At 37.3% G+C, this 21,070-nt stretch overlaps 2 protein-coding genes across 2 annotated transcripts; one reads left to right on the forward strand and one right to left on the reverse strand.

Annotated features, from left to right (window-relative positions):
• Positions 1–4,290: 4,290 nt before the first annotated feature.
• LOC133991131 (transcriptional regulator Myc-like) lies at positions 4,291–8,289 on the reverse strand. The gene is made up of 3 exons (XM_062429602.1): positions 8,114–8,289; positions 5,931–6,555; positions 4,291–5,398 (listed from the first exon to the last, which is right to left on the reverse strand). The coding sequence occupies exons 2-3, from the start codon at positions 6,544–6,546 to the stop codon at positions 4,827–4,829; spliced, it is 1,188 nt and encodes a 395-aa protein (XP_062285586.1). The 5' UTR covers positions 6,547–6,555; positions 8,114–8,289; the 3' UTR covers positions 4,291–4,826.
• A 6,759-nt stretch (positions 8,290–15,048) lies between these two features.
• LOC133991149 (immunoglobulin lambda-1 light chain-like) lies at positions 15,049–18,352 on the forward strand. Its single transcript, XM_062429620.1, has 5 exons — positions 15,049–15,104; positions 15,197–15,511; positions 15,937–15,981; positions 17,398–17,766; positions 17,833–18,352. The coding sequence occupies exons 1-5, from the start codon at positions 15,062–15,064 to the stop codon at positions 18,018–18,020; spliced, it is 960 nt and encodes a 319-aa protein (XP_062285604.1). The 5' UTR covers positions 15,049–15,061; the 3' UTR covers positions 18,021–18,352.
• Positions 18,353–21,070: the final 2,718 nt, after the last annotated feature.

The following is a 21,070-nucleotide window of genomic DNA, read 5'->3' on the forward strand; positions in this document are numbered from 1 at the left end:
TAACTGAGGCTATTTGCTTTTATTTGAATATCTGAAAGGAGGAAGCTGCTGTCCTCATTGACCCTCAGCTCTTATTAACGGTCATTTCAAATGTCCAGCTCCCTCCTCCTCTTCATGATGCCACCTGCTGCAGATCAGCTGTTGGACCTTTTTTGTTCCACCACCCCCCCCCTCCCCACACACACACCTAAATATACAGTGCATAGTTTCTCACACACACACTTACACTGACTCAGCAGAAAGGCTCCCACTCACTGCTGTATAAATAGAAAATGATTGACGGCTGGATTTACCTGAACTGAGTAAATCCAGCTCTGAGACGAACCTCTGAGTGTCGAGATGTCTTAAGAGATGATTCATCAGATTTCTGTTATCTTTTTTTTCTCCCCAGTTTTATTTTTGAAGCCTTGTTTCTTCCCCTGAGGGGTCCGATCACCTCAGACAGTCTGCTTCCTGCCAGAGAGCGTGAACAAACACTGAGCTGACAGATTTATTATCCCTGTGATTTGTGCTTACTGTCCGTCAGATGATATTCACAGCCTCCGGGCCTCTACCGGCCATAACTCAGCAAAATTTAAAATATTATTTGGTGTCAAAACAGTCTCGAATAAAGTTGCTCAGTCGGAATATTTCAACACTGCAGTCAGCGTTTAATAGACGGAGGATGCCCTGAACGAGTCCATCAGCTGTGTGTGTGTGTGTGTGTGTGTGTGAGTGTGTGTGAGTGTGTGTGTGTGTTCATGGCAGTGAAAGTTCAGCCGTCGGCCTCCTGATTTGTGAGCAGCAGGTGAGTTCAGCTCCTCCTTCAGCCCTCGTCTGTGCGTGTTGCTTTTTCCCTTTGCGGAGGTTTCACAGCGTTTGTTTAACAGCTTCCACAAATTCCTAAATACACCAAAAAAGAAAGTGATGCTGCTTCACTGCTGTGTGTGTTACACTGTGGAGCTGTGGTTTGACTCTGTTCTACAAGGGATAATACACAATGGCGCCTTCTGATATTAGAAAATAATAAAGGTGGTAAATGTGAGGAGGAGTTTTCTCCTCAGTGTCCATTATCGTCTCTAAGTGGACACCATTGTCTTTATGTCTAGACATCCAAGAGTGCATTATTGTCATATTATTGTAATTAAATCTCCATGTGGGGACCAGTTTGTCCAATGAACCCCTTTTGAGTCCATTATTGTCTCTAAGTGGGGACCTGGTAGTCCAGTGGACCCCTCTTGAGTCCATTATTGTCCACACCAACTCTGAGAGATAAATGTTTGATGCTCTGAGTGTTTTAGTTTTGTCTAGTTTTTTTTCAGAGTCACAGAAGACTTAAGAAAATAAAATGAGGCTCAATGTTAAAACAAATAACTGAAGTTTTGGGGAAATGTGGCGACAGCGTAAACAGGAAACCCTTCATTCTTTACTCCTCGCTCTTTCTGGACCCTCGTGGATGGTCTGCATGCTCTCTGCATGATTCAGCAGACTGTCACTGTGACTCATTCAGAGTTTCTCTTATTAATTTCCTCATTTGGTGATGATTCTGCTCTCTTTGGGACTTCTCAAAGATTCTTTTTAAACAATAATAATATTTAACTTCACATTTCTTTCTCCCAGAGGAGCTTGTACATTCTGTTACTTCCAACATTGTACAGTTTCTAGTGTTCCCAGGTCTCCTCAATGACTCCATACATCACAGCCAGCAGCATGGTGTTTCAGTCAGGGCCAGCACCAAAATACATTAACTTCAGAAAGAGAGAGAGAGAGAGAGAGAGAGAGAGAGAGAGAGAGAGAGAGAGAGAGAGAGAGAGAGAGAGAGAGAGAGAGAGAGAGAGAGAGAGAGAGAGAGAGAGATATTATATATAGCACTCACCGATGACTTGTAGATTAAATCCATTCTGCGATCCTTCATGATGAAAAAGGCACCGGAAGCAGGTCCGGAATCATATCTTTATCTACTGATCTTGCTGTTAAATCAACCGCCATCACCTTTCCACAATAACAGACAGTACGTCATCACGCACCTGCCCATGGGCCAATCAGAAGAGCTCATTTGAATGACGACGCCCAGGCCAGCGTTCTGTCAATAACACATCAACATCTGATTGGCTGATGATACGTCACTCAACGTCACACATCCAATAGCAGCGTCCAGCTCGATGAGGGGGTGATGCGTTCATAGGACATAGGAGATTTGAGCTCCACAAAATATAACCATTCGTTTTCTGGATAAAGTTGCATACTGAACAAGTAATTGACTCCAGATACATTTCAGAATGACCTTTAATTATGGAAAAAACAGAAAAAATACATTTTTGACAGAGCTAGCAGTGCTAGCCTTGCTGCCCCTGACTGCACACCACTGGTCACAGCTCATACAGAAGAGTTAGATCTGTAATAAAGAGGAGAGCTCACATCTCTCCTGCTCTCAAGTCTCTGTTCTGGCCTCCACTTAGTTTCTGGATCCATTTCAAGATTCTTGGTCTTAAATATAAATGTGATCGTGGTGTTGCTGCTGACTATTTAGATCTGTCCCTGATAGACAAAAGCCGATTAGAATCCGTTTATAAGCACAAACCGAATGAAAATGCTCCAAGTAAACACCTCAATTGGAATAAACAGGCCCAGAGAGGTAAATATTATTTTCCCCCAAACCGATCAAAGGTAAAATGTTATCATATAAACGGTAAAACGGAAAGTTGTCTCAATACATTCTTTCTGTGCATGCTCCGCCTTGATATAGCCTATATGTGCAGTGACGTAACCTATATGTGGAGTGATGTAACCTCACTTGTAGATATGGCGGCTTCTAGAAGAAAAACAAGAAATACTGAACTGTTGAAAAAAGTCCATGAAAAACTGAAAGAAGCCGGGATAGACCGTCAATCACGTGATGTTTACATTAATCTGCGCTTGTCACACAGCTGCAAAACGTCTGTTCTGATTAAATGCGATGCCGCATGTAAACACCAGACCGGAATAGATCACGTCACATGTCAACGGTTGTCCTGAAATCTTTAATTGGAATGAAAAAAAGTCTCCATGCTTCTGTAGATCTGAACCTGAACTTAGATTTCTGCCTCTGAGATCAGAAACATCTACTAAGCTTTCATCTAGAAGCTCCACTGTTTCCTAATTACACTCATTACTGCTATGATTAATATTAGTTTGCTCTTTAAATTGGGGTTTTATGTATTTAATATGTTACTATTTTGAAATGTACCACTCTTTGAGTTGTATCTTTCTTACTCATTTCCTGGAAATTCCCGCAGTAATTTGCAGGTATTTAATAGTAGGAGGCGGCGATGCTGCACTTTGGTACAAATCATACAAATAAAACCCCCGAAAAATGTGTTGAACTGGTTAAAATGATAAATTACCCTCTCGTTATATTTAGGTTCATATGTATTTGTTCATTTAAAAGAATAGATTGGAGCCTGATCATTCGTTGAGTGACAGAAAATTGTCAGTTTTCAGTGTGTAGTTTTGTGTGTCAAACAATAAATTAGTGTATAAGATTGTTTTTGATAATTTCTTAAGCTGCTTCTTTCTTAACATGCTTAAATGTATGAGTATTTTTTCTAAAGGTAAAAGTATTGTTGAGTAATTTATAAAGAACATGCATGTGTGAACCCAAATGTAAGGAATCAGCAATTCAAATAAACCAATATTAACATTTTTTACTGTTTTTTTTCCTCATAATTTGCTCCAATCTGCACCTTCCCCTCTCTGCTAAATGCCCCAACAATTAAACATTTAATATCTGCACATTTCTCAGAAGATCCATTCAAAATAGTCAGTTTCTGAAAGGTGCTAACATAACATAAAATATATTATTATGTTCATTCATTGTAGTTGTTGAGTTGTGAGCAGCTCCATTTCTTTTTCAGACCTATTTTAATAACTTTTAGAGGCTCAAACACGTCAAATTAAACAGAATATCACAGATTTTCCAGATCCACTGAGCTATAATTTAATGTGATGTAAAATAAAGTTGATCCTCTTTATTTGACTGACCAGAGATGAACTTTCACCTTGATACTGAGAGTCTGTTTGTCAGGTTCACAAATCACAGAAGTACAGTGTTGACTAATCAGAGAGTCCAGAGCCAGTTCTTTTAGAAACGCTGCTCAGTAACTTTCGTCCAGCGTGTGAAATATTTGGCTGATGTCCCGTCTGATTCTAGGAAACTGTCCTCACATATCTGACCAATGACCTGTGACCATATCTGTTCAAAGTTGTACTTGTTTGGGCTTTTATTCACTTCATGATTTATTTTTTGTTAGAAAGAAAAAAAAAATAAAAAATCATGGACAGAAGCTCCACTGCATGAAGGCTTTTTAATTCAAAGACTCTGAATGATGAAAATATAAAAATATAAAAAACCTAAAATAAAATAATTATGAAAATAGCACATACCGATGCTTGAGAGAAAGTTATTACTGATTAAATAAAAGTTCAAAAATAATATTAAATACTCATAATTATCAGCTGGAAGTTAACATTTTTGACACAGCACACAAATATTTTATCTTAATGGGCGAAAAAACAAATATTTTTAAATTACAATAAATGTGCAGAAGTTGTCAATAAAAATAAAATAAATACAAAACAAACAGAAACTCCAACAGCCTCCAACGAGGATAAGTCTGGTCTTTGTAGTTCTTTAAGTCTCTGTTTCCATGCCGACCGTGCTGCATTCAAGTCCTTTCCTTTTAATCATTATGTCTCACAGTTCATTATTGTTAATAAAAAGATGTTCGTTGCAGCATCGATACTCTGAAGTTTGTTTCTGACATGAAAACTTGTCAATATAAAAAACCTAAAAAAATATGAAAATGATTTTAATGTGAAGTCCTGAGCTGCTGCAGTCTGTGTTTCAGCTCTCTGCTCCTCTTCCTCAGCTCGTCCTTCATCGCTCGCAGCCTCTTCTCGTCCTCTCCGAGCTCCACGACGAACTCGGTGGCCTTTTTCAGGATCGCCACCTTGGCCGCCTTCTCGTTGTTGGCCACGGCCGGCACCTGATCCCTGAGCGACAGGAAGCTCATCCTCAGCTCGTTCCTGCGCTGCCTCTCCAGCACGTTGTGAGTCCGGCGTCTGTCGTTGTCGCCGTCGTCGCCACCGTCGGACGCCGGGCTCCAGCACTTGCGGCCGCCGCTCTGCCTCGGTGCCGAGCTGGTTCCCTCCGACTTCATCCTCTTCCCAGCAGGCTGTTGGTGGCTGGATGATGGCTGCGGGGCGGCGTAGTTGTGCTGGTGGATGTTGATGTGAGAGCGCTTCAGGACCAACGGGGAAACGTCTGTTCTGCTGCTGACGTCACACCGCCGGGACGACTTCCTCCTGTCCACCGTCACCACGTCGATCTCCTCATCCTCCTCCCCACACTCTTCCTCCTCCCCACACTCCTCTTCTTCTTCTGGAGGAACAAAAAGGGGAAACATTCTAGTTTAACATCCTGAAACCTGAGCTTTTGTTTGGTATGTACCTGATAAGTACAAAAACTAAGCATCATCCTCATTTGGAGGACAATGGGTTTATTTGACTGTATAACAAAATTAATTCACTAGATCTATATATTTCCTTACATTTACACCAACGAGTCCTAATGACCCCGAGTTTGCTGCTATTGCTAAAATTAGTAAAATTGGTATATCAGAATATCAAACTATAAACGTTAAACAGAAATAAACAAGTTCCAACTAAAAAATTTGATAAAGTTTTGTACTGCCAGTCTGTTTATACACTGACTTATATTGTGTAATGTGCTTTTGTTACCACTAGGTGGCACAAGAAAAAGTGTGAACGAACGAGAACAACACGTCAAAGTTAAGCAGAATGAAGTATAAGAGTCCAACAAACCCAAAATTTAATGAGGACGCAGGGTCGTAATGATTCAGCACTTACTCCTTTAAAAGTGTTAAGTGACATAAATGACGTCTGATTCTCACCTGATTCACTGTCGCTGCTGCTGATCGGCGGTGAGTCGAGACACACTTCTGACGCCACCTCCGTCTCTGCTTCGTCGCGGCTCTTCTCGCTCAGCGCGGTGTACGGAAAGACCACAGAGGGGTCGATGCAATCAGTCGCCACCGTGTGGAAGTCCTGCAGGTAGTCTGTGTTCACCTGCTGATCGGCTGCTTTGATTGAGACGCTGCTGTTGCTGTTGTTGATGGAGGAGTCCCGTCGTGCTCGCAGTGACGCCAGCCTCTCAGACACAACCTTCTCCAGCTCGGTGGCGGCGGCGAAGCTGCTGCTCCACATGCAGTCCTGGATGATGAAGGACTGCAGGAAGGCCGCGCTGGGGTAGCCGTCGCCGTCCAGCACGTCGGGCACAACCTCCAGGTGCTCGTGGTCGGTGAGCAGGACGTCGGACAGAGACGGTCTGCGGCTGGGCGACCGAGGAGGCGTCGGCAGCAGCTCGAACTTCTTCCAGATGTCGTCGCTAGGGCCCGGCAGCAGCTGGCTGCGTGGAGGAGGGTAGAAGTCCTCGTCCTCCTCCAGGAAGAAGCAGGGCTGGACCGAGTCATAGTCATAATCGTAGTTCATGGTTAAGACCGGCGGCATTATGGCGGTCTGTGGAGGGACAACACATTAGGTCAGATCACAAGTTCGAACCGACAGGACTGTGATCATCCTGATTTTGGTCGATACTTTAATTCCATTTCAAAAAGAGATTCAATGAAGCTGAACACAAAGCAAACATCAGTGTTTTGGCTTGGTTCAAACTTCTTAAATCAGTATTTTAGAAAATTCTTGAGACAAAATTTTGATATAAATACCAAATTATGTGTATGCAGAGATGGGTTTCTGCATGGAGCCCCCCAACTATAAAGGGCCCCAAACTGCTATAAATTCATCATGAGGTTAAGAAATTAAAAATACTGAATTATATATTACCATTTCAAACCCATTATACACTGAAATAAATTACAAAAGACCCCCAAAGTACTTTAAAATATGCAATTGTACACTTCTACTTAGGAGGAAAACCTATGACTAACAGATAAATGTTTACTGGCTACTTTCAGTTTTACAATTTACTCAAAACATAAGAATTAAACTGTTCAGACTCTACTTTTAACAGTAAATTTAAGTACATTATACTCTCAGAAATGTAAAAGCTTAACTTGTACTGTGCAGAATTGATTGGTAATCCTAACATTCCCAGTTTAATAAAGGGTGAAAATAAAGCAAGGCGGTGTTTTCCCAGGACCACCCAAATATGTAAATTCACCCCTGTGAGTAAGAATGAATCAGTGTCTCAGCTATTTCACAATTAAGATAGATTCAAGATTAATTTCCACTGTGAAAACATAAAATCATTATAACAGAGACTGATAATTGTGAAATTCAACAAATAATGGATTTGCATACAAGTGAGATAAAGTTCTCACTGTGAAGCATAACACAAACCCTCATTGAGAATAGTATTAATTAAGTATTATTTCATTCATGGTTAAATATTAACGCACAAAAAATGACTAAAATATTAAAAGTCTTTATCTTTAGAGAACACTCTTTAATTCGGCACATTAAGAAGTCCACCAAATAGCAACATTTAGGAAGAAAATCTCCAATATGTTGAATATGTTAATGAAGGTTTCTGTCGCCGCTTGGTATTAAATATGGATGGAAACTAATAATTAACAAACAGAAAAACTTCCAGTTGTAACTTTTTATGAGAATCAAAAATGGACAAAAAGACAAATTATAGACTAAATGCTGACAGAAATGTCAATATTAGTCCAATGTAAAATGGGCAGTACCGCAAAGTTCCGAAACTTCATTCAGAAAACATGTAATTTAAGCTTCTTTTGTTTACAGTTAAAAACTAACAATGTAAAATATGACTAGTATTAATATTAATTATCAGTAAATGACACTCTTCAATTCGGCATATAATTAGACTCCAAAATGTGCTTGTGAATAAAATAATAAAGCAAAAATAAAACAGTAAAAAAGAGTGCAATGGGTTAATAAACTCCTTGTTAGTTCACAGCTGTCAGAATGCAGTTTGTAATAATAAAAATAACATAATTTAGAGGTAAATTTAAGCACAGTAGATTGTATTTAAGGAGAAGTTTTCACCATGCAGAAGAAAAACTTGATTTTTTGACTATTTTAAACTCACCGTTATGACTCCCAGAATAAACTGTGATGATAAATGAGTAAAATATAAATAAATAAATATCCAAAGTGTTCCAGTGGATGTAAGTTAAATCTCCAGTCTGTGAAGTGTAGCTCCTCTTTCAATCAATAATCAATAATAGCGTTGATCCTGTCAGACTCTCTGCAGAGCTGAGTAACTCTCTGCAACCAGCTGCTCTCCGGACATTTAATACTCCTGACTGCTGTCGTATCCATCCGCAAAGCACACGGAGACACATATGGCACTTTTCGCGCCAAATATGAGCTACGTAGTTAACAGAAACAACCCGGTAATGTGTTTTTAGCAACTTTAAAAAAACAACTCGGTTTTATTACAACATGTTAAGTCTGTTAAAGTAAAAATGGCGCGTTAAAACGGAGCGATAAGAGGACCTCAATGTGGGAACTATTTTACTCCGCGGATGCGTTGAGTGGTTTTCACCGCCTTGGTGTGAAGTCAGAGGAATAACTGTAAATGATGACGCAGAGGCAGCGAGTTACAGTTAAGATTAAATCATGGAAAAATAAACAAATAAAAACAGACTAGTAGATACAAGTAAAAGAGCAACTAGATAAACAAACAAATATATGAATAAATAGATAAAAACAGACACGTAAATAAAAAAGTAATAAATAAATATCAGAAACTAGAAAACAAACTAAAATACATTTGAAAAAAACAAAGCAAAAATAAACAATACAATTAAATAAAAATACAACATGAATAAAAAAAAGCTGTTATAAGTGAAATCTTTATATTTTCTTCTAGTCTCCCTTATTCTGTCTACTTCTAGGCTTTATATACATCAGTGTGTGTTTGTGTAGGAGGTGGAAAAAAGAACAGAGACCCAAATAAATGCAAAAAAAACTTAAAAGAAAGCTAATTGCTTCAATCTCAGCATGTTTTGTGTGTGTGTGTGTGTGTGTGTGTGTGTGTGTGTTTTTGTGTTATTCTTTGTATTCTTACAATTGATGTTTTTGTTTAAAAGGTATAAAAGGAAAGAAACAAATGAAGGGTAAAACAGAAGCGTCAACATAAGATAATATGCTCAGATATTACCAAAAATGAAATAAAAACAAATGAACAATAAAACAATTAAATTAAACAATGGAATTTGAATGGTGAATGTCCTTTTTTCCACATTTGCAATTTTTATTTATAAACATAGGCTATATTTATAATTGCCCCCTTGATCTTTTGTCGTTTATTGCCTATTTATTTTATTTTTTTATCCTAATTCTTATTTTTCTTCTTAACTTTTCACACTAGTCTTGTAGCATCTTCTGTGATAAATAAACCTTTGAGTGCTTTCTGCTGCTGTCAGATATAAAAACCTTCACACTGCTGCCCTCTGCTGGCTGCAGCGACTCACTGCCTCACACTCAGTCTCTTGCTTTTTGTTCCTCTTTATTAGTGCGCTGTCTGTTGTTGTCTTGTCTGTTTTTTGTGTAGTTTTTGGTGCATGTTACCTGCTGCTCTTTACATTTTAACCTAAATCACACCGAGTTTAACTTAAATTATGAAATGTGCTGCATTAATAAATGTTATAATTAATGTTGTTACTGTGAATAATAAAACCGTCACACTGCCGCCATCTGGTGGCTGCAACGACACACTGCTTCAACAACAGGAAGACGGTAATACTCTACAGCAGCAGCAATATAGTAAAAAACAAACATACAGACAAACAAAAACAACACAGTGGTGGAAAGTAAGTACATCTGCTCATATACTGGACAATTTTGAAATACTTTTGGTTAAATATTTCGATTTTGTGAGACTTGATACGTCTACTCCATTATATTAATGTAACAGCTTATGTTACTAGTTACATTAGATGCCTTAATTATTACAATAATAAATTCAATTTCTCATGATAAGATCATAAATTACATGGGCCACGGCACTGTAAAAGATTAAAACAGTGGTTCTCAGAATGTTTGAGATGTTTCAATCATTAAGACATTAAAAATCATTTCATCATCATCACATTAAAAACAGAATTACAAACAGGTTATATCAATTTAGCTTAAGATATATACAATATGATAATTACAGTACAACTAATAAAACTTTAACATTGACTTATATACAAATTGATTTATATAGACACACAACTCAAAATAGCTACTAATCAGGTATTAATTCACAATTGCTAACGATAGCGTTGTTAGCACCAACGGCTATAAACGGCTACCAATGCTAGCAGTTGCTAACTTCCGCTAACGCTAGGACCGTTAGCACCCACAGCTATCAACAGCCACCAACGTTTATCATCATCAGCGGTGGCTAACCGTTGCTAACGCTAGCGCTAACGTTTGTTTTCTTTTTGTTTCTTCTACTTTTCAGTCAATATTGCTATATTTACAACAAATTGGTTTAAATTCAAACTCACCGGGATTTTTTTCTACGGCAGAAAGAGCAGCAGTAGGGTGACTGCTCCAGGTTTAGCTCTCTTTCAATCAACTTCAATTACTCTGGGTTGGCTCAACTGTCTGGGTCTGGATCAGCTGCTGCTTTGACAGCTGGGTGACACAGGCTTTTATAGTCTGTCTCTGGTACAGCCGTTATTTATAACAGTTGTTTATCTAAATACATTTAAAAATTAATTATTTATTTTTTTATTAATTAATTTTATTATTCAAATCAAACCCACATAAATACACTTTTCTTTAATACATTTTCTAAGTTATCCAATTATTTTATTTCACTGTTTTGGTAACCGGGGGTTACACAAGCCATGCAAGGCTGCTGGATGAGGTGAGGTGCTTTCTAGAGGAGGAAAATCACATGAACTGAGCTGCATAGCTTGGAAACTAATTTGTTTTATCATCAGAGCCGCATACGAAGTCCTGCCCTTGAGGATCCAGCCTGTCCTTTGTGTTCAGCTCCAGCAACACTCAAGCATACCTTGCTAGGATGTAAGACCAGCCTGACACAAAGCAGATACACCTGGTGACACAATCAAGTGGTTATTTCCAAGAATTACTCCATGCTAGCAAGTGCTGAATCTTCAGGGATTGTAACACCAAGTCCTATTTAATGAATCTGTCTCCTTGTCATGTTTCAACATTTCTCCTCTAAACATTTCACATGGATTTAAATATGTGATGAGTAAGATAAAAACCCTTCAGAGGGGCCTGACCCCTAGGTTGGGAACCACCGGACTAAACTAGCTAACACACTTACACAATGATGCTTCATTATTAATAATCTAATTATGCTAATCTATAATAATATATCAGTCAGAGCGGTACTTAAAAAAATACTTTAAGTACATATAAGTTGGCAATACTTCTTCAATTTACAGGATTTTAAATGCAGGACTTTGACTTGTAATTTAATATTTTTCATATCATGTCATGTTCCTACTTTTAAGTAAAGATCATGTCAAGTCAATTTTATTTACATAGCCCAATATCATAAATCACAAATTTGCCTCAGAGGGCGCCTGTACATAAATACAACAACGCCCTGTCCTTAGACCCTAATAATAAGGAAAAACTCACTAAAAAACCTTTAATGAGGAAAATAATGGAAAAAACAAAAATGGAGGAGGTCCAACAAGAGATGTCTGAGAGACCAGAGAGGACAGATGGAGAAAAGGAGAGAGAGGAGAGAAGATCAATCAATAATCCCATCAGCAGGACAGCACTTTGTGAAACTTATTGAGACAAGTCTACAAAGTCATGAAGTACTCAATTAAAGGCAACACATTGTAAGTAAAGGCACAAAGATGAGTTTTAACTTCAGATTTAAAGGACTCAACCCTCAGAGTGGTGTTGAATAACTAATTTTGTTTAATCTCTTCATCTGTAATGCAGAAAAACTCATGAGCTATGATAGGTGAGCGACGTATAGACAGCTACTTATAATGTAAAAGTCTATCTAGAGTGTCAAATAGGCTAGAAATGTTTTAATCTCACTAGTTAACTAAATACTCGTGCTAGGAGAGGTTCCAGTCCAAACAGTCTGAGCACTGGACAGTCAGCACATTTACTCAAGTACCATTTGGAGGTACTTGTACTTTACTTGAGTATTTCAAATGTATGTTACTTTCCAGATTTCGGAGGTAAATACTGTACTTTTTAGTAGTAGTGGCACTAAAACTGAGGCCCAAACCTTTGACCCTGCAGACAACTCACCAACCACAACCAATGTCACTGAATATGAAGTCCAACGCAAGAAACCTTTTCCCGCTTTTATTTCCTCTCATCTTGACTCCTGCAATTCTCTTCATGTAGTAATCAGTCAGTCAGTCAAAGACTCCTCCTCACTGGCACCAAGAAGAGAGAAACGGCCCATATCTGGTTACCACTGAAGTACAGAATTGATTTTAAGATTCATTTATGTGCTTATGAAGGGAGGAAGAAGGAAGGATGGGAGGGAGGATAGAAGGGAGGGAAAAAGGAAGGATGGAAAGGACAGAGGAAGAAGGAAGGAAAGGAGGAAGAAGGAAGGAAAGAAGGGAGGAAGAAGGAAGGATGGGAGGGAGGGAAAAAGGAAGGATGGACAGGAGGGAGGAAGAAGGAAGGAAAGGAGGAAGGAAGAAGGAAGGTAGGAGGGAGGGAGAAAGGAAAAGAGGAAGGGAGAGGAAAGAAGGAAAGAAGGACAGAGGAAAGAAGGAAGGGAGGAAGGAAGGACAGAAGGAAGGAAACAAAGGGGGATGGAGGAATGAAAGAAGGAAGGGAGGAAAGAGAGAAGAAGGAAAGAAAGAGAGAAGGAGGGAGGGAGGAAGGAAAGAAAGAACAGTCAAAAGAGACGGGGTCAATTTGACCCGGGAGGACGACACTAAGGTTAAAGCACTGCATGGACTAGACAACGGGCTACATCTCTGAATGACTCGTCCCCACTTCGACCTCCAGACCCGTCAGATCTACTAACCAATCACTGCACTCCATCTCTCACACGTGGAATACCATCTGCCACTGATGATCAGATCGTCCCCCTCCATCTATATCTTAAAAACCTGTGTAAAAAACAATCTCTCTTAAGCCTCTCAGTTACCTTCATGAAGTCATGCCTGACCAGACTCTGGCTTGTATTTGTTTGTATTTACTTGCTGTTTGTGTTGTATTATTATCTGATTTTTTAATCTTATTTGTGACTATGTTCTTGTCTTTTATCCTGGGGTTGTGATTGATTAAAACCATCACATCACATTTTAATCTCTCTGTAAAGCACTTTGGTCAAAATCAGTTGTTTTATTGTTGTACACGTATTGGTGTTCAAACCACATATAAATGTTTGCATAGTCAGGAAGTTAGTTGTGGGAATGTTCTCCAGCCTGAATAAATAATAAACCTTAAAGTACAAACCCCAGATGAGTGTGGAGTATTGGTATAAAAGCTGCTGACATCCACAGAGTATCACCACTGTTTTATATATATAAGAGAATCAATATGCACTATAATAGGGTGATATTGCAATGATGTTATAAAAAAACATCTGAAAACGAAACAATAATCAGACACCAACTCTCAGTTTTAGTGTACACAAGTAAACATACACATATACATGACATATATACTCTTTATTCACATTTGGTGACATGAAAACTAAACGTTGCAGAGACTAGTAGTAGTAGAAGCAATGTGTTGTTGCAGCCACCAGAGGGCAGCAGTGTAAAGGTTTTATTACTGACAGCAGCAGCACACAGCAGATAGAGGTAATGTAATATAAAGTGTAGAATGAGATGTAAACTATAGGTTTAAAGTGTCATAAAATGTCTCAACAACATTAATAATATATCATATAATGTGTAAAATATATTATAAATATTATATAATAAAAAGGGGCAGAGTTACTTTTGGTTTCCTGGAAACAGCTGAACATGTAGACTGCTGCTGGTTGTATTTGGTACCAAACTTTTATTTAATAATCATGAATAAATAAATATTCAGTTATTTGCAAACAGGTTGAATTTTCTCTTATGGTAGATTTTGAAATGTTATATATTATAACTTACTATGATTATTACACCAATTAACATTTAAATATGAGACTTAAAACCCATGAAATAAAAACATAGAGGACATAATAATTAATCTAAACGCAGGTTTTTAATACAGTTCTTTGGATCAAAGCATAATAATAAAAGGTTAATACATGTAATTCAAAGGTAGCATATTTATATTTATATTTTAGTTTTTACATTTTAGTTTATTGGATGCATGAAACTGTCAGATGATGCATGAAATACATTTTAATAATCTAAATTAGATAAATATAAGTGGAACATGTAAAGGTTAAAATCACAGTTCAGGAGGAGTTTTGTGGATTTGTAGTATTTTTTATTTTCATCACATCTGTTCTACAAACAACAGAGAACAATCTGTGTTGCTGAATTCACCACCAACCTGAACGTGTTTGTAGTTACATGAATGTTTTTGTGTTTTGTTTTGTCCCAGATTTTTGTTCTGCTGCCAGATTAAAATCAAGATGAAGAAAGTGAAGCACACAGAGGAACAGAGACGTGGAGGAAAACATATGATTAAAAAATAAAGAGTAAAATCATTTTAAAAACAGTTGAGATAATATCAGTCCATCTCTGCTCTCCATCACTTTCACTGTTAAACTAATATGAGTTTTTGTTTGTGCTTCTTTTAAATGCGGCTGTAATGATTTTAAATATTTGAATAGAGGTGATAAATTATCACATTAACACCTGTGAACAACCAAACAGTGATGTGTCGGTGACGTCCGTCTCCATGGTAACTGTGTGCAGCCTGTTGCTCCTCCGCTCAGCAGAAAACCACACAGCAGCAGCAGCAGCCTTATGTGTCTGCTGCAGGGGCTGATGGGAGGTTTGAGGACCTGTTAGAAACCACGTGGCCCTCGTCTGATCTCACAGCTCGTCCTTGTTTGGCCTCAGCTGCATCAGAGCGCCACTTCTCCCCAGGTTCACCAGAGGAAACACCACTGCACACAATGCTTTTCCTCCCAGCTGCTGCTCTGTGCTGTCTGTGTTCAGGTGAGTGTTTCCAGCCAATCAGGAGCCCACAAACTCAACCTTTAACAAACACTGTCACACTGACCTTCATCTGTGTGTCTGCTTCTCTACAGCGCTGGTTGCCATGGCAGCACAGCTGATTCAGGAGGATTTAACATTGACCAGGAGAGCTGGTGGAAATGTTTCCTTCAGCTGTCGAGGAACGGACCAGTGTGACAGTAGTTATGTATTCTGGTACCAGAAGAAAGACACAGAAACATTCAAAAGGATTCTTTTTATTGAGGATAATGGTAACGTAGGTAAAGGTTACAATCACCCTCAGGAAGATGATTTCTCATCTGTAAAGACACAGAACGGCTGGGAGTTGCAGATCCAGACAGTTAAACCCTCACATTCAGCCACCTACTACTGTAACTGTGCGAAACTTGGTTCCCACAGTGAGAAATGATCCCTGCAGCCTGTACAAAAACCTCCAGATGTCAAACAGTGTTATTGACAGGAAGAGAGCAGTAAACCACAGCCCAGGTTCACATATTTCACCTCCATCTCAGCCAGAGTCACTCTACTGATCTCCATGTAGTAAAATCATATTTTATTAACGTGACAGACAACATGTGTCATGTGTTGGACGGATTAGAAATGTAGCAGGATCCCGCCTCTCTCTACCTTAATAGGCTGAAATCAAGATAAATACAACAAAAGAAGAGACAGTCATGTTGATATGAACATTAGAGAAACACATCATGGAGATGAAATATGAAACTGCTTCATAATTTGGATTATTTCACCTCAGCTGACACATTCAGCGGCAGAGAGGTTTTTGTACGAGGCTTTTTCACTGTGTCAGGAGGAGAGTTGTACGGTATTGCTGGCTCTGGCACTAAACTGTTTGTAACAGGTAAGTCTAAACTTTCATTTTCCTTCAGTTGTTTTATTGAACAAGTTGAAAATGTGTTTGTAGTTTTAGTTTCTGCTGCTTCAGGCTTTACGTGTTAGTTTTTTCATATTTAGTAGAGAATTTTTTCTGCAGCCGTTCTTACATAAAACTAATCAATAACTCCTGAAAAGAGCTTCAAATCTCACTGCACACCACAAGTTATTCTTTATTTATGCATCACATTAGTTTGTTTCCAGCCAAAAAGTCTGATATCAGTAATGTTACAAATAAACAGGATTTAATCATCTCAGTGATTCAGCAGCAGCTCCTGTTGGTTAAAAACAAGATGATATATGATGTGAAACATCATTTAATAAATGTTCCTAAATGTCATTTTAGAAGCAAATAGTCATAAATATATTGTGTTAAATATACAGTATATATTTATTAAATGGTAAAATGTATCTCATGATAATTGTGTTTTTATGATGATAAATATGTTTATTAGTAGAAAGTATATTAATGCATGAAGGTAAAAAGAGATGAATATGTTATTACGATAAATATAATTTATAGATAAAATGTATAATTGTACCTTAATTCACATTTAATATAAATGAAATGAACGTGATGTCAAATAATGTTAAAATATTTTAGAAAATATAAATTTACATAACAACATAAATCATATCTTATATTTTATCTGATATATGTGAACATGTTGTAATTGTGTTTTATATAAAAGCTGAAACTATTTAAAAAGTAGTTAAAGTATTGATGTATTGTGTCTGATTAGAGTAAAGTATATGGTGGTAAATATACTTCATATAAAACACTATAATCATTTATAAATGTAATATTAATATAATATATTTTAACCAAGTAATAAAACTATAGTTTTAATTTAACAAAGACAAATGTCATCATATTATATTATGTTACATTATATTATATTTGACATATCTCTACATGTTGTGGTGATTGTGTTTCATATAAAACCTAAAACTGTTTTATGAAATAAATGAAATTATTGATATATTGATTCTCTTTAAACTTAATAATCAATATGGTGGTAAATATATTTGATATAAAACATTATAATCATGAACAAATATATTTTATATGAGGCTGTTATGTCATGATATATGTTCAGTTTTACACATTTTATTATATTAGTAATTAATGTTGTTAAATATTGATAAAGAGTGGTACATTGTGTTTGAATCTTTCTATATGACATATGATGAGCTTCCATGATGCTTTAGTCTGATATGATTATTGATCCAGTGTCCAGTAGATGATGTTTGTGGTGTATTGATGAGTAGTTTAGTGATCATGTAGTTTCCAGGATCAGACTGAATGCAGTGCAGTGCTGTAAGCTGCTGTTGTCTGTGTGAATGTGTGTCTGTGCTGCTTGTTGCTGCTGTCAAACTTCAGATGAGCAGGTAGTGAAGCCCGTGGTGAGCGTGTACCCAGCAGCATCCAGAGCCCACCTGGAGGGGAAGAGCTCCCTGCTGTGTCTGGCCTCAGCCATGTCTCCTCCTCTGGTCCAGTTCTCCTGGAAAAGACAGAAGAAGAACGGCCCGCCGGAGGTTCTGACCCCTGCTGAGTTTGAGCAGCTGGAGCTCAGAGAGCCGGGACGCAGCGCCTCCATCCTGCTGCTCCATCAGCAAGAGAACAGCGCATATAAATACCACTGCTACGTCAAGCACGAGGGGGGCACAGTGGAGGCCCAAACAGGTAATGAAGGCTTGGTGACTGTGTTCAGCAGTGATTCAGCTTCATCTGGAGACGCTGTCAGAGAGAGCAGAGGAGCAGAGCGCTGACATTTCTCACTGCAACTACAAACATTTGACTCCTTTTCTGTTTCAGAGGTTTCTACTGTTACTCTGCCAACACCAGCTCCACCACTTCCTGTCCCGTCTCAGTACCAGGTGCTGCTGCTCTGTGTGCTGTACACAGTGCTGATAGTGAAGAGTCTGGTGTACTGCTGTGGACTCTCTCTGCTGATGATCCTCAGAAACAAGGGACCGTCCACCAACTGCACACATGCTGACTGACTGTTTCCTGCTCGCCGTTTCTCACCATCACATCTCATCAATTCATCTCATTCATCACTTTGATCAGTCTTCATAAATGTCACTTATGACGTGTTGTGCTTGTTTTTACATTTTCTCTCTTTATGCACAAGTTAGATACAGTTGTGCTAAATATATAAATACATATATACTCATTTATATTTACAAATAAAATCTTAACAGTTACTTTTTTAGCTTTGGTTTGTTTTGTTTCCAACTATAAACTTTGATTTGTATTGTAGGAAATATAAAAATAAATGTAGAAAATATAACTCAGTTTTTAGTATTTTTCAAACCTTTATTGTGTTTATTGTTTTGTGTTTAATGAATTCTGCAAAGTGATATTTGTCTTTTTAATTCATAACTGTGATATTTTCAATAAACTGTAACATCGTTTTATTTGGTTTTGTTTGTTTTTCTTCTAAATTTGTGTCTCTGAATTGATTTTGATGCAAAATGCCCCCAAAATATAAAGATTTGCATATAAAGTCTCAACAGTTAATTAATATATAATTTTATATTAAATTAACTACAGTCTTATGATTCTCTACTTCATTTACAATATAGACTTACTTCTAAATATATAATGACTAAAAGTAGAATTAAATAATAACAATATTTAAATATTGTAAATTTATAATCTTTATGTTTTAATTAGTTAATCATTTTAAATGTTTTTAATCTATTTATCTATAAATCATCATTTTAAAGTAGATAATCTCTTTAATCTATTTATGTATAAATAAGTAAAGACACGCAAATATAAACATGCAGATATTAAATATAAGCATGTAGTTGTGGTGTGAGAACAGGTTTGATGGTTCCCTGATTATTTAGGTTGCACATTGATCATCTTTTATAATTATTTCAGTGTGGATGTACAACTCTACACTGATAACACTGTTGTTTAAACACATGATAAAACAGCACAGAGCTGCTTTGAAACTACAGCTGTTATTAAACTGATCACACAGCAGCTTAATTAGTCTGTGCTGAAGTCTGAATGTTGTCAAAATGATGGGTGTGTTTATTATTTATTTATTATCTAAATCACTAAAATATTGATCAGCTCTTGTAGTTTCATCCAGAACTAATTGTGTTTGCATTTACATAAAATATGACTATAAGAAAACTCAGTTTATTGAGATTAATACGACACACATGAATACAAAAGTGATTCAATGTAGAAAAGATGACTTGTTTATTTCAGTGGTTTCTATTTGTGTCTCAGTTTGGTTTGTGTTCTGATTGATGATAACAAACACAGGATGTTTCTTTTTAAACTTTGCAGAGAGGCAGTGAATGTTAAAAATGTTCTTACAGTGTGAATTTAAACACTCTGATGGCAACGACGATGGAAGATTTCAGAATCAATATAGCTTAAAAATGTGTTTTATTAGCAAAAACAAGCTGCTTTGAAACTACAGCTGTTTTAAAACTGATCACACAGCAGCTTAATTACTCTGTGCTGAAGTCAAAAAGGCTCTACTCTCTTTAATTTTGCACATTCATCAAAAACAGCAAAAGTATTTGTACTGAATTTCTGCCTAGTTGTAGTTTCAATGAAGAATGGGGACATACTCTGAATTACATCCTTAATATCTTCCTTACTATATATGGCTTTATCATCTAAACCATGAATCACCAAACCTGACAAACTTGTAACACAACTTAATAGCACATATACTCATCCTGCAGAGAATAGCTTTTTAAGAGAGACCACAGCATTATCCACAGTAATACCTTTTACTTTATGTGCTAAACAAGCCTAAGCAAGTTTAAGAGGAAACTGTCGATGTAATAAACCTTTTTTAGTAACCTTCTCTTCCTCTGCTTCAATACCTGTAGAACCCATTACAACTACTGAACCTCTTGCACATTGTTCCCTCCTCTGTGCAACAACATGATCATCATCAAACTTAACACACACTTTATGAGGAATCTTACTCTTCTCTTAATAGTTAGTCTGTTACAGAACCATACACACCATTAACCAGACCATCCATAGCTTCCACATTAGTGCTCAACATTACACACATTCTTACCCAGCAACAGCTGTTCAGCCAAACATGTGTTATAAGATTTCACATGATGTCCAATTTCCAATTCAAGTTTCCCCATTACTTAATTTAATCCGGTTCTTGCAGTTTTAATTTTTACTCAAAGCACAATATTCAGATGCAAATGTCACCATACACGTCATTAAAAGTGTCATTTGGCCTATTCTTGTAATGATCAACAAAACTAGTCATCCAAATGTCATCTGTGGTACAATCATGTGACGCTGCCTTTTGCCTCAACACACTTAAGGCCAAACTCATTTTAACTATATTATCTCCTGTGAATACAAATACAACTTTCTTTGAACATTCCTTAAGATGCATATTAGTTAACCTCTATACAGCTGCTTCAGCACACACACATCTCTGTTATGTAGATAAACACTGCCTAGACTTCTCAATGCCTCTTTTGCACTAACGTTCCCGTCCTTTGATGCTTCTCTATGGGCTTTAGTCAGCAACAATCCTATCTCTCTTTCTGCCTTCGACATGTAAGAAATGATGTAAATAACACACGCATAAGCATAACAAACAAACTGTACATCTAAATTAACATTCCAACTTTTCAATAGTGGCTTGATATACTGATTTCACAAACTTCATTAACCTGCCTTTTGACACTATATGTGTATTTCTAGCTAAAAGTTTATATGCAACCTCAAAAGAAAGTTGAATAATACCTAAAGTTTCAAACAAAGCTTTGAAACCATCATTGATATTGTTCTCACTGCTGCGTGCTCTCTTTTCATATGATTTGAATCTTTCTCAGCCTGTTTACATGTTCATGCTGCAGTATTATCAGTCTGCCACAGTACAGACTGTGGGAGCTGAGCAGACTGCAGGAGTTTGAACGTCTCCCTTTATTTAATTATGTTTTTCAGCTCTGAGTTTAGGATTTGAGCTGCTTCTCTCACAGATTAATAACACAAATTAAAACTGAGACAGGGAGCACTGAGTTCATACTGAAGTTCC

Source organism: Scomber scombrus, chromosome 11 (genome assembly GCF_963691925.1).
Source record: "Scomber scombrus chromosome 11, fScoSco1.1, whole genome shotgun sequence".
In the NCBI taxonomy this organism is placed as follows: domain Eukaryota; kingdom Metazoa; phylum Chordata; class Actinopteri; order Scombriformes; family Scombridae; genus Scomber; species Scomber scombrus.

What these genes read in the sequence shown, in the direction of transcription:
- LOC133991131 (XM_062429602.1), bottom strand. Translation starts at nt 6,546, where the DNA reads ATGCCGCCGGTCTTAACCATGAACTACGATTATGACTATGACTCGGTC. An exon ending in CAGCAGCGACAGTGAATCAG is followed by an intron (nt 5,399 to 5,930) that starts GTGAGAATCAGA and finishes TTGTTCCTCCAG; the next exon opens with AAGAAGAAGAGGAGTGTGGG.
- LOC133991149 (XM_062429620.1), top strand. Translation starts at nt 15,062, where the DNA reads ATGCTTTTCCTCCCAGCTGCTGCTCTGTGCTGTCTGTGTTCAG. An exon ending in TCTGTGCTGTCTGTGTTCAG is followed by an intron (nt 15,105 to 15,196) that starts GTGAGTGTTTCC and finishes GCTTCTCTACAG; the next exon opens with CGCTGGTTGCCATGGCAGCA. An exon ending in CACTAAACTGTTTGTAACAG is followed by an intron (nt 15,982 to 17,397) that starts GTAAGTCTAAAC and finishes GTCAAACTTCAG; the next exon opens with ATGAGCAGGTAGTGAAGCCC.